Below are 13509 nucleotides of genomic sequence, written 5' to 3'. Positions count from 1 at the left end.
CACCAGCCGACAGTGTGCTGGAGGGAGGAGCAGCCTCCTCCTGGGTCATGGGATCAGGGTCAAGCAAAGCAGGAACGACAGAGGTTTCATTCATCGTTTTTCTTCAGAGGTGGAGAGCCATCGAGTAGACAAACACTACTTGGTGGTATTAATGTTGTGGTTGGTGGGCAGGGTTCAGCATGGGAAAAATGGAACGCTGGCCATCTGAACATGATACATCACAGCTTGTGGTGTGTGGGGCTCAAAAGCTGCAGACCAGTCACAGTGCCCATTCTGACCCCTGCCCGTGACCCTTTTAGCAGTCAGAACCTGCAGCACAAATGGAAAAGTGAGCTCAAGACTACGATGCACAATCCTCATGGTGTCATTTTTTTTTTTATCTGTACACACACACAGACAGGAAACAGGTCAGAGTTTCACTCACAATTGTATTTTGCTCCTCTACAGTACAATGCAACATTGGATCCCGCAGATGAAACACAGAATTGCACATCAGCGCATTCATCCCCCTGAATTTCTCCTCAAGCATGTGTGCACCCCTCTCCACAAACACACACACACCTGCTACATAACTGCTTGCCACAATAAAAGCACATTAAATGTAAAATGCTCTTCCTGTGATTAAAAACGAGAGATTAACTTTCAGATTTTCCCCACATCATGAAGAGATCTTACAAAAAATATACAATGGCTATAATACAATTAAATCTCTCATGTGTGGCTAATAAACATACCAGACATTTCTTTTCATGCATTTTCAAAATAAATATAATTTTTTCTCTAGTATTTCCTACTGATTATATTAAATCTTGTATGAGACCTAAGGACTTTGGCAGTAAGCAGTGCACGCACAATTTGTCCTGGAGATTCAACGCGTTTTACTGGCAGTAACGGCAATTCATCTGCTGTCACGTAGCTTTTGTTTTATTTTTGCAAAAGTCACCAATGCAGGTACTAAATATGCAGTGACACAGAAGCTCAGCGCAGGATACTCACTGGCATATAATGAAGCACAGAAGGAGCCACTGATTGTTTTCTCCGCCAATTCCTGTCCTGTCCTGAAGTCATAAACTTGACAATGTATTTGAAACTCGTCCTGATACCGGTCACCTGGCCGTGATGGAGGATATCAAAGTTGGTAAAACGAATGCAAAAACAACTCGGAGTAAGGGCTGAAGGTAAGACTTTAAAGCTTCCATAATCATCCGTTAAGTAAAAACTAATTAACTGAACACATGAAATGTGAAAACCCACACATACAACCGCAGGAATTCAGACACCTTTAGCACATTTGACTGCATTAATAATTTATATTAAAGACAAAAAAGATGCTATTTTGTTATTCCTAAATCTAATAACTCGAGAACCGATAATGATAATGCAAAAACAGTTTTAGGATTTTACACAGTAAAAAAAAAAAAAAAAAAAAAGTCAAAAATGAAATGTCTAATTTACAAAGGTATTCACTCTTTGGCATTACATCCAATGAACACTAGGCACAATTCATCACCAGTCAACACCATCAAATGGTGAAGCATGGTGCAAACAACATCATGGTATAAACAGCCTTAATTCAAGTGTGAGAAGCTTGTAGAAACTTACCTAAAAACAACTAAGCTGAAACTGCTGCCAGAGAAGGACTGAAATAAGGGTCTGAATAGTTTTCTAAAGAAGAGAACCGTGTTTGTCTAATGTATTTGTAAGGTCATTTACAAATTTCCCAATGTAGTGAATGTGGCAAGTATGAAACGGTCTGAAAATACTGTGAACAATACTAAGTCCTCCAATTTTGTGCAGTTTGTTAGTGTGTTCAGAAGTTTAACAGAATCAGTGAGCTGGTTTTTCAAAGGCAACAAACAGCATGTGTGGCATTGTCAAGTGATTCTCCAACACAGAGCCAAGTTCGAGGATCAGCTGCCCTCAACTACTCAACACAATCATCAAGCTCGAGGACAGGGTACAACGCCTCGCTCATAATGAATGACAATGATGACGATGTTTGTTAAGTAACACAAGTAGTAGAAGCAGTAGTTTCCAGTAGTAGTAGATCTGTAGTTTGTTGTTCTCTGGTTTTCCACACCCTAAGACTTTGCTGTGTGAGAGCTTCCGACCTCAAGTGGTGTCTCAGGATGAGGGAGGTTCTCTGGACTGTCCATCCACAACTCCATGGACTCCTGAGTGTCAAAAAACTCATCAGGTCCCTCAGGAGACTGGGGTGTCTGAGAGCTAGAGCCTGCCTCACTGCTGCTCTCTCTAAGCTCCAGGAGCACAGGGAGAGAGCCTGGGAGGCAGTAACCCTCCATTCGACCCAGAGCAAGTTCAGCTAAAGCAGTGCAGGGTGGTCTGAGGCCAGGATCTGAAAGGGGAGGATCAATAGTTGCAGGAGCCTCCTCTGGCCCCTCCAGTACATTATCAGGATTTTCTGGCTGGTAACCTGTAAGGTCATCATCCTCTGGTGAGTTGTTTGGTGTAAGAGGGACTTCAGTAAGGTGTGAATCTGTAGTTGGGCAAGTTGGGTCAAGGACTTGCGACCCAATGCTGAGTGCTGGCTGAGTGGAAATGTTTTGAGAGGAGTGAATCTCCTCACTGCTCTGAGGAGTAAGACAGATCTTATCGCTGAAGCTGAAGCGCGGCGAAGTGTCCGCTGTTGTTGGAGAAGACGGTCCAGCGCTGGACACTGTGCTGGATGGACCACTGCTGTCTGCAGGGACATAAAATAAACCAGAGGACCAGTATAAAAGAGGGTAAACAAAAAAATCCATGAATAAATAACTCGAATGGGCTCATTTTAAAGCAGGCAGTAATGGACAACACAGATGTCTGAAACTGACACTAAGGAAGGACAAACCTCCAAATGAGGAGCTGCTGTGATACTCACACCAAGGAGGTCTGTCAGAACGAGATCTGAGAGAGATGGAAGACGAGAGTACTCTCTGAGGGATGTAGGAGTCCACTGACGGATGGTTGTGTGTGTCAAACATGGCCGACAGAGCTGCAGGGATAACAACGAGACCACAGGTCAGGTTAAGTGGCGATTGTCAGGATTTAACATAACAACACCAGATTTACATGACTTTCTAACCTCTGGTAGTCCTTGCGTGCGAGTCGCCTGCACTCTCGCACACTCCCGCAAGGAACTCGTCGACCTGTTTTAGTGACAGCGAGTTGTGCAGTGTTTCCAGAGGATAGATGGACGGCACCATGGAGCAACCTTCAAAGCCTGTGGCAAAGGAGAGACATGATGCCCGCAGGCCCATCAGCCTTTGGCTGGACAAAACAATCAGAATAGAAGGCAGAGCCACTTCAGCTGACACCCATGAACTACATAAATTACCTCAACATGGTGCTCTGACATCCTGCTCCTACTTCTAAATAGGCCCTAACTGAACTCCTGCCCACCTCTGCAGTGCATTTCCTGGCAGGCAAGTTGCAAAAAACCATGCTGGACTCCAAGACAACACGACTCTATATCAGTCACAAGCCTACAAGTCCTGAACATTTTGCCCCATTTTGCAAAAGCAAGCAGATCCCAAAAACATTACATGTCTGCCTTTCTAATCCCAAACAAACAGATGCTGCAGCTGTAACAGCAGCACATAGAGGTCAAAGCTGTCCAGACTGCACGTCTAACAGAGGTTAGCAGTTCACCCACTGTTAATTCACAACCGCCTTTCACCTTTTACCAAAGCACCAAACCACAGCGGGCCTAAACTGGCCGAGACCTCCACATAGGATGTTTTAACAGTGTTTATCTGCACAGCATTAACAGCAAACAAGCGGGAATCTCATGCTGGTTAACGACAGCTAGGACAGCAACTCGCATTCAAACTTAAACAGGGCAGCTGATTCCAAATGGACAGAGTTTAAAATATAATGTTGGGTAAAAATACCACGTACGAACAGCCTAGTCATTACAAGTTATGTACAGTAGCTAGAAGTATAAATATCTTTAATCTTGAGACAGCAAAATGTTCACATGTGCCAAGATAAATACGACATTATGTAATGTTGCTGATTTTTGTGGAAAAATGTGTTTCTCCATTTCACTTCTAATGTTTTGAGATGTGCAGACCTCCGAGTTTTTTGGTAAAGATCATTTAATTAAACATGTAACACGTCGGTGTGTACTGTTGTCTAAACTCAGGTAGATGTACTAGAATTTGGATTTAAAAATAGCAAATAAAAAAAATAATATAAGAAAACTGTCCTGACTTTGATCAGGTAAAAATCTGATCAAAGAAGCAAACAACAAAAAAAAAAATTCTGATCGAGCATTTGATGATCATATTTTGATGATCATTGCCACAGACAAATTTCAGTCTGCACTCAAAACATGTTGAGGTTTTAAAAAAGTAAAGGTCAGTGAAGCTTAGTGTGTAAGATGTGGGTCTTGTGAACGACGCATATACTCTGTTGCTACTTTCTTTGTAGCCTAAATTATCGCCTTTTCTGTGGCAACTATTATTATATCCCCCTGTTTTTTTTTTGCTATATTCATTTCCAATAACAGCCAGCATAAATAAAGTGTCATTAGCTGGCCTCAATCCTGGAACAACTGAAAGCATAATTCTAACAGTAATGTCAGTTTGTCTTGCCTTGGCAAATCAGAGTAAACTCACTTTAGTAAACAATCTATAAAAAGTGACTGTTAGGAAGCTTAGTGATATTAAATTTGAAAATTAATTTTGATCTAGTGAAGCACTAAAATGCTCAATGCCTTTGTCCAATACGCTAATAACAGTCAGACTGGCCGGCTGGTAGGATTTTAACCTTAAAGCATTTTGTATTTTCTTGACCTCAGACTTTAAACCACTGCCTCAAAATCTCCAAATGTAAACAGAAACAATTGTTTTGCCTATAAAGAATTGCTTTGTGAACTGTAGTTCCAGTAAAAGTTTCAATGAAGAGAAAATTGTAGATGTTTAACACTTGGACCATAAAAGAAAGTTTGCTAACCATTTCGATAATCGAGAAATTCTCTACAAGTGTAAAGAATGTTGATGAGCATAAAATGAACATAAAACAAAAATAATGAAGCATTACAGCAAGTGGTTGTTTATCTAACTAAATTAGTTTCATCACCGATGATGAGCAACTAGAGCTAATTATTAGCACTTCAGATTTAAGAGTTTCAGGCGACTTTTTTTTTTTTTTTTAATCCTTGGTCAAGTGGTTTGTAATGAAACATTACTCGTGGATAAAGACAATTCATAGTTGTTTTTTGTGTCTGTATGGAGATTGTTGAAAATAAAATTTAGAAAAAAAATATCCATGAAACCTATATAAATATTTTCTTTCCACATATTTTTTTTAACTTAATTAAGGGAGGTGCTATCAAAGCCTACTGTGACACAAACCTATGAACAGAACCATCAGTGGTACCAGAGATAATGGGTTTTACCTTTTTTCTGTGGGGCTCGTCCTAACAAATCAGAGAAGGTTAAACCCATAAATGTTAGCGCTTGCACAAACACTCCCCTCTAAAAGTATTGGAACAGTGAGGCCAATTCCTTTATTTTTGCATTAGACTGAAAAAAATTGGGTTTGACATTGAAATGGGGGTTCTTTTATTTCCAGGTATTTACATCTGCATCCGATACACATCTTAGAAGATACCCCTTGAATAATCAATGTCATAGGACACACCTGGTTAACAAAACACTCCTGTCATTCATTGCTCAGATGATAAATGGGTGGGTTCAAACAAAAGCTGGTTTCTTCTAAGCTGTGTATCGGATCCAGATGTAAATACCTGGAAATAAAAGCTGAAATGTTGATCTCTTGTCCCAATATTCATCTTTGTATGTCAACCCCAAATGTTTTCAGTCTACAGCACAAATAAAGGAACTGGCTTCACTGTTTCAATACTTTTAGAGTAGAGTGTATTTGTGAGATGACAGACTTTGACACAGCATCAGTATTTGATGCTCTGGATGGATAGATTTTACATGTATTCTTTAAAGAAGTTGCTGAAAAAATTAGCATCACTGCTGGGCTCTATATTTTTGTCAGTCACTTCGAAAGAAAATAGACGGCAGATTAATTGAAAGTGAAAATAAATTTGTATCCCTAATACCTTTAAATAATTAAATTCCAAATAACATGGATACGATTTTAGTTCTTATTTCTGCTCTAAAAATCTATGATTTAAAAAACAAAACAAAAAAAACCCCAATATTACAGAGGTTTTGAATTGGAGAAAAAAAAATACAAAAAAGTTAATGACACCATTGCTTAAGGGAAGAACAGTTATCAAAAGGGGCCAAAAAGTCTCAAATGGCTCACACCACTCCAGCTTGCAAATCTGCATAACCTCAGAAACAGGCAAGCATGCAGAGATATCAAGAGGCAAAGCATGAGAGTCAACCACAAAACAGGCACAGTCCAAAACTAAACCGTGAGCAGTTGTGGGTATAGCATGAGGCTGGGGTATGGAGGGCAGGGCCAGAGGCTGACCGTAGAGGTACTCTAGGGGGTCCTGGCCGGAGATGAGCCAGTTTCGGAAGAGGCGGAGGTGGTAGGAGCACTGGTGGAGGTGGTGGGCCAACGCCCTGTCCAGATAGATGTGGCGACCCTGGCTGAGGTCAGTGGAGAAACGCCTTAACAACTGGGCCACATGGTGCTCCTCCAAAGGCTCTGAGGAAGAAGAGGGAGAGCGAGGAAGGACAGAGCAGTGGAGGAGGAAGGGCAGTACAAAAGACATGAGACGATAGGATTTAAGCGAGGAAGAAAGGAAATGGAGAGGGACCAAAGTTCCATACAGATGAGGGGGGAAAGAAGAGTTTGTTGAGAAAGGGGAGGGGGGGGGAGGGGAGGGGGGGGGTTACACAGAGGGGGAGGAGGACGGAGGAGTAGTGTGTGTATGTAAGGTAGTGCTGTAAACCAAAGCAGCCAACAGCATATCCTGGCTAACAACCAGCCGAAGATCGGAAAAAGCAGCAAATCATCTCAAGCGAGTTTCTGCAATAAAACTCATCCAGCATTTCAGCAAAGCTTAGAGCAAGATGCTGAACATAAAAATAAAAAAAAAAACTATCATGTTGCTCCTCTGTAGTATCGCTGTGTAGCCTTAAAAATACATAACAATAATGCTATTCAAAATAACACTGATCCAATAATTACAGATAACTTACGAAGGAGCAAGTGTCATACAGAATATGTACAGGAAGCGTAACGGAGCCCAACATTACCACCACCTTTCCAAAGAAACACAGCAAAAGCTGTTAAAGGTGCAGATAAGTCTCGTGTCCACAAACAATTTGGACAACTGTCACTTTATTATTGTTACGCAAAGCTGCAGCTGGACATTCGGTGCCAACACAAAACTGCATCACTGGGGGCTGTCGTACCTGCTGCAGTGCACCAGTGAGATGGAGCCACTGCTACTGTGGACGTGTCATCTTGTGTTCCTGTGGTGAATGATATGAGTAAATAAGTATGAACAGGGACTCTGTGTCAAGGTGTGTTGGAGAAAAACACCACCTAGCAAAAATAAAACATGAAAAAAACTCCCTTTTGTTTTTATTTTATTCTTTCATTGAATTAATAAATAGTAAAAAGGTACAGCCATACTTCCTGTCCTGTGTGTGGGTTTCCATGGTGTTATCCTGAGTATTCATTTTGTGGAGGTTTTTTAAGGTGTAATTAGCGAGATCAGACTGCTGCTCACATACTTCTGGCTCATAGCTCAACTCTCATAGAAACTTGCCACCAAACACAACACTTTGAAAGCAGTGTGAACTTGTCGGATGTCTCACCAGTTAAAAAGGACAAAAAGACATTTCTTTACGTGCACACAAAGCAATCCAAACCAAAAATAGTAAGAAACCCAAGTAAACACGACTTTTCTATTTTATCCACTTAGCCAGAGAGCGTGTAAAAATAAAGTATTATTATACAAGTCTGTGGTACAAAGAAATATCTGCTACTACAGTATTATCCTAGTGAGCGATGCTTCCCTTCTGTCACGATAAATAAATACTATCTGAAGCAAGGGTCACTGCACATCTTGATTCATAATTGAACAGTTTCCACTTTACATCTGTGCAATGAAAACATTGAAAAGCATGTGTGTGACTTGCAAAAACACTCATTACAGACAGAGGTGATGGGATGAACAATGCTTTAACCCCTACCCTGTTTATCAGTAAGAGCTGATCCTGGTTTCGTCAGCTGTAATTGATCGGCTATTTACCCTTTAAACTTACTGAAAACAGATAACCTTGTTAATTTGGTATCTGGGTTAACATTATTGATTTGAGGGAAAAAAAAAAAAACAGGAGAAGGGTTAAACATTCACGGACATTTACACAATGGGCTCGGTTCAAATCCTATACAATGTTGGTAACAAGTTTGGATTTTTTTTTAATTACAGTGAACACGTACACACAGGCACTCTGTCACACACACACACACACACACGTCCACTGGAAATGACATACTAAGATACTGGGTAAGGATGACCAACTTACAAATTGTATGCAGGATGTTAAACAGGGTTCCCACCCTTGGCTTGTTACAAAATTCCTCTTTACATAGTTTTTAAAATATGTAAAGGAGACAAGGAAACAGTAGAGTAACTTTAAACACAGGTCAATCATTTCAGTGTTTTTCTTAAAAAAAACACAAGTTTAAACATTTCAAAAACCAATTTTACTAGTCACAGGAAGTAGTAGTTAGCCTGTGAAAACATCTATGCAAGTCTTCCGTGGCACAGGAGGACAAAGGTTATTTTAGTTTGGAGACTTATTTTTTATTAAAGCCAGCTTTACAAAACGAGAGCCTTCGGTTTTAACAACGTTTACCAGCCAGAAAATGTCGAACTAAGATGGACTGAATTTCTTGTCTCAGCATCACCCATTGCAGGGACAAATCGTCAGGAAGCCTCAGTCTCTGAGGCTTCAGTTCTGTCTTTGTGCAAGTTCTCAAACATTATGGAAGGGCAACATTAATAAATCACGACTGATATAGAAATCTTTGATTGTAATCGTCAGAAAATGATTCTTTTTTTAACTGGATATTACAGATCTGTGTGACTTACTACAAAGACACACAGCAAAATCATCAATGATATTTGACTTTGTTACTTAATGTGTACATGTGCTAGAAATCACAATGTTATTTTGTGTTAACATGACAGGGAGACACAAAGTCTTGATAAATTACTCATGACGCCATCCAGCTGTCCCACAGCAGCGCCTGAACAGCAAGATCGAGGCATCATATCAATTTCAACTAATATTTTATTACAGCTATAAGTAATCACTGACTTTTTTACTTCATAAAAATGGGGGCTGGAATCAGTTTTGAAGCACTGGGGGAAAATCATCCAGAAATCCAATTATGGTAGAAAGTGGACCATAACCTACACACTTAAGCAGATGTTCAAACACTCAACAACCCAGGCTTGTGTAATCATCCTGCTAAACCTTGTAAAATGTATTACTGCAAATCATTTTGGCTGAGACGGACAACGTTAAGTTTGGTTACAAGAGGTAAACAAAGCTTTGCCATGGGAGACTGTAAAGATATGAGTTGTTTTGGTTTATAACCCATTGTTTTATGAAGACATAAACAGAAGCCCGCATTGAAAGAATAGATATTTGCAAATTAATCATAAGAGATATTTTACTTCAATTGTCTAATATAATATAACAAAAACAAAAATCCCCAAATCAATCTTATATTTGAATCTTTTCTATATATATGTGCTAAGCCTCCACTAAATGCTGAGTCTATGCAGTTGTCACTTGTTATAAGTGGTTCAGTTAGGGCTCCATGGTGTGTCCCACTGCGAAAAATTAGTTATCACAACATGCACAAATAAGTAATTTAAAGTTAAAAAAAAAACAAGAAAAACAACGTAACTTATACTGTAGCTCGGTATATTAGACAGCCTGAGTCACAACACTCCTGTTACTGCAAACGGTTGTCTATGGGAATCTGAATCTAATAGCAGATGTAGAAATGACATATACAAGAGTGGGATAGACAAATTTAAAAAAAAGACACTGCTTAGACACTGATCTGAGGTCTGTTTTTGTTCGTTACAGAGATGTGAAGTAATGTACAGTGTACAGACTATGCTTTATTGAGTCTGTCCCTCGAGCAGACCTTCAGTTTCTATACTGTCTGTGCTCTAACTGATAAATAATGTGAATGTCTCGATTCCGTTTAAGCATCTAATACTAACACTCATGTCTACCTACTGTTTATGACACGGCATGTTTAAAACATTTTGTTTCTTCTTCTTGCAAAAGTTTTTTTTACATATTTAAGTCGGAAAAATAAACATTTCATGTTCTAGCAAAAATGCTTATCTACAGTTTTATAACCAGGAAGTGCGTTTACAATTTAGTCCAAAATGTCCACGTTACTCTTTTTGTTGTATTCAAGCAAAGAGGGTTGATGCTCACTTCATACTATGTGAATGTAGACGATCCTACATTTCGTAGATGTGCTTTAAGCAACACTGAAATTCGTCAGACGTGAACAAATTATCGTGAATTAAATCCAACTGAATCAAAATCAACAGATTTCTGACTTTGTAAAGTAAATGGCAAACGCAAGTATCGATTTCCATTGTGTAAAAGATGCTAATAAATGTTGATTGAAATAGATTCCTACAGTATTTATCCCAGCTGATATCTAGTACTTTATCCAGTGTAAAGGTGAGGTCAAGATGCTGCTTTGCTGTCTACCAGGACAGCTTGACCTCAATAATGGAGCAATGAATTCTGAGTTGAAGGAGCAAATTTTACAGAAAAAAATTCAAGTTATCCATCTGTGAACTAAGCTTTGCAGAGAGTCGCTCTAACAGCAAGACGACGGACCTTAACAAGCCTCCCTAGAGGCAGCAAAGCAGGAAAAATCATGACACTGATGCTAAATCCAAGAGTTTCATATACTTTTACTACACAAAATATTTATGACCGAACACATCCCAAAACTAAACAAATAAGTGTAATTGTCTTTCCTCGTTTGTTTGTACTAGGTTTCAGGACTTTTGTAAAAATGTGATGACATTTATGCAAAAATAGAGAAAAGTATAAAGGGCTTAAAATCTTTCAAGCAACACTCTATGTATAATTTGTGCTACATTTCCTTAAGGCTTTTGTTAAATGTACTGATATTCCACATCTCGAAATGTCTTTATATTTTACCAGTGGGAACCCTGGTTAGAAAAGAATGTCATGTAGTGTTGGAAACGTAAGAGTCAAAAGTGTATGGATGAACAAAAAATTTAAATAATCAGGAAAAATTTACAGAAACCTGGAATGCTGGAGGGCCATGTGACAAAAAAAAAAAAAAAAACCCAAGGTAAAAGTAAAAAAAAAAAAAAAAAAAAAAAAAATGTTTGAATACATGCAAGACAAAAGGGAGGTGAAGTGGAAAAATACTTGAAAGAAGCAGACGTACCATTAGTCGGATGCTTGGCAAACGACACAGAAAATCGTTTTACTGCCGGCATAGACAACAACTCTGAGGAAATAAAAAAAAATTTACTAGTGTTACTATGAGCCAGAGTAACTTGTGTATCATGTTTACCATGTCCCTGTTCTTTCCTAAAGTGGACGCAGCAGTGGAAAGTTCAACTAAAGGGTTCCATACAAATTAAAGTTCAAGATTCAACACTACGAGCTTGAAGTTAATGTAAAACAGATATTTGATGATTGAAGATGTCTGAGGGTGGCTGGGAAACACATGGATGGAACATCCTTTGGTGAAAGTCAAAGTCAGATGAAATGATTTAACTCAAGAGGCGAAGAGAAAAAAAAAACAAAACAAGCCCGAACATTTGTGCTCTTTAGTTCACTTCACTCTATGTTGTTAAGGTCTGAGCACAAGAAACAACAATTCCAGTAAAAAGTTAAAAAAAGCCAGTCATTCCTGCATGTCGTGCTAAGTGGCAAAGATACAACAATTAAAAATGCCAACTAGTGAACCTCACCGGGATTAAAAGGCTTCATCAAGAAAAAGTCTAAAAATAGAATGCCAGCAGTACACTCATTTTGGGGGGAGGTGGGGGGGTTACATGCAGTGATACTTCACGGTTTTTGGTGCACTAACTGCACCAAGAATCGAACGCTTCCTTTGTGTCTTAAAAATGAGGTGTAACAAGATGGATGACAATACTAACAAGAAGGCTACATGTGAGACAACCAAGGGTGGCAGCTTAGAGGAGACAGTCTGCATGATATCACACTGACACCTACTGGACAACAAGACAACAGCAACATTAATGTCAGCTACACAATTCTCGCCATGCATGATGGTCCTATGGCCCTAATTCAATTCTAAACATATGCAATTCTCTTTCCACATGTAATAATATTAAATAGTTTCAATGTCACTTACAGCTAGAGTTAATTTTTAAATGAACTGGCTACTGAGTTGTAATTTGTAAACATTAAATGATCTCAGGTTATGGGGTTAACTGGAACTTTGGGAGAAACTGACACTGAACTGTAACAGGAAGTCAGTGCAGCCACTGACCCTGCAAAAAATAAAAGATAAAGAAGAAAACATCGAGAGATCTTGATTTAGAGAATGAGGGGCAATTAATGGACACATAATGATGAAAAGTTGCTTTATACCTGCAGTAACAAAACAAACAAAGCAAAAACAAAAAAAAAAGAACAAGAAAAATAGCTTGGTGTGCAGACAAATGTGCTTTACTATCATCTACTAACATCTGCTCTATGTAACTCAGCTGGAAATGTGTGTACATGTACTGTAATGATTTGATGAGACTACGGCGGTATGTACTATTTACTATATTTCGTTTTTTTCTGTTGTGGCACTTACATGCATTCTGTACTCAAACTTGAACTTTTAACTGGGCCTGAGGTAGCATGTATAAAAACTGCTGAGAAAAAAAATTAAAAAGAAAAGAAATAAATAAATAACGACATCAATGCTAATGAAAGCAGCATGGAGAAAAATAAATGATGGAAAACCCATTGGTTTTGATGCTTAGAATGAATATGGAGTTAAAAATATGGAAATTTTTAAAAAGTAATGAACAAAAAAACATGACTAAAATATTATATACATGTATGAATGATACTTTTATAGTACGTGTTAAGTTCTATTGCTGCTGTTTTGCAAAAAAACAAAAAAACAAAAATCATACCAAATCTCTGCTGTTCACATTTCTACCTAATACGTCTAAGTGCCCTGCTCTTGCTGTTAGACTTTCAGCAATTTCTCTATATATTTTTACTGAGGTGTCTAAGACTGATCTGTTGTTGTTGTTCCTGTGAAGGTTGGTGAAAGGCGCCGGTCTCAACACATACCGTCTTTGTAGGACAGACTGCCGGTGGAGAATTTTTTGCGGTGTGCACGTGCGTAGTCCTGCAGGTTAGGGGCGCTAGAGGAACCACCTAGGACAGTGGTGCTGAAGAGCCCGGCGCACTGAGAGCCTGCGAGGGGGGTTGGGGGTGTTAGTCAACACTGCTTAACATGCTGTTATTCAAACAACTGACCAACGATAGAGAAAAAAGGAAG

The 13509-nt window shown here is 39.0% G+C and overlaps 1 protein-coding gene across 22 annotated transcripts in view; it reads right to left on the bottom strand.

The window, feature by feature from the left end:
• Positions 1-408: 408 nt before the first annotated feature.
• ppip5k1a (diphosphoinositol pentakisphosphate kinase 1a) overlaps positions 409-13509 on the bottom strand; it is a 31835-nt gene continuing 18734 nt past the window's right edge. For 3 of the 22 annotated variants that reach the window (XM_067490272.1, XM_067490347.1, XM_067490282.1), the window contains 7 exons: positions 13299-13424; positions 11419-11481; positions 7350-7409; positions 6457-6636; positions 3083-3220; positions 2849-2992; positions 409-2701 (listed from right to left, as the gene is read on the bottom strand). In XM_067490272.1, the coding sequence (XP_067346373.1) occupies positions 2082-2701; positions 2849-2992; positions 3083-3220; positions 6457-6636; positions 7350-7409; positions 11419-11481; positions 13299-13424 (1331 nt within the window). In that variant the 3' untranslated portion in view covers positions 409-2081. The remainder of the gene's footprint in view (positions 2702-2848; positions 2993-3082; positions 3221-6456; positions 6637-7349; positions 7410-11418; positions 11482-13298; positions 13425-13509) is intronic. The other 19 variants (XM_067490388.1, XM_067490398.1, XM_067490417.1 and 16 more) reach the window with 16 other exon arrangements.

Source organism: Channa argus, chromosome 2, assembly GCF_033026475.1.
Source record: "Channa argus isolate prfri chromosome 2, Channa argus male v1.0, whole genome shotgun sequence".
Lineage (NCBI taxonomy): Eukaryota > Metazoa > Chordata > Actinopteri > Anabantiformes > Channidae > Channa > Channa argus.
Note: the sequence above shows the minus strand (reverse complement) of the source record. Positions and strands in the feature narration are given on the sequence as shown.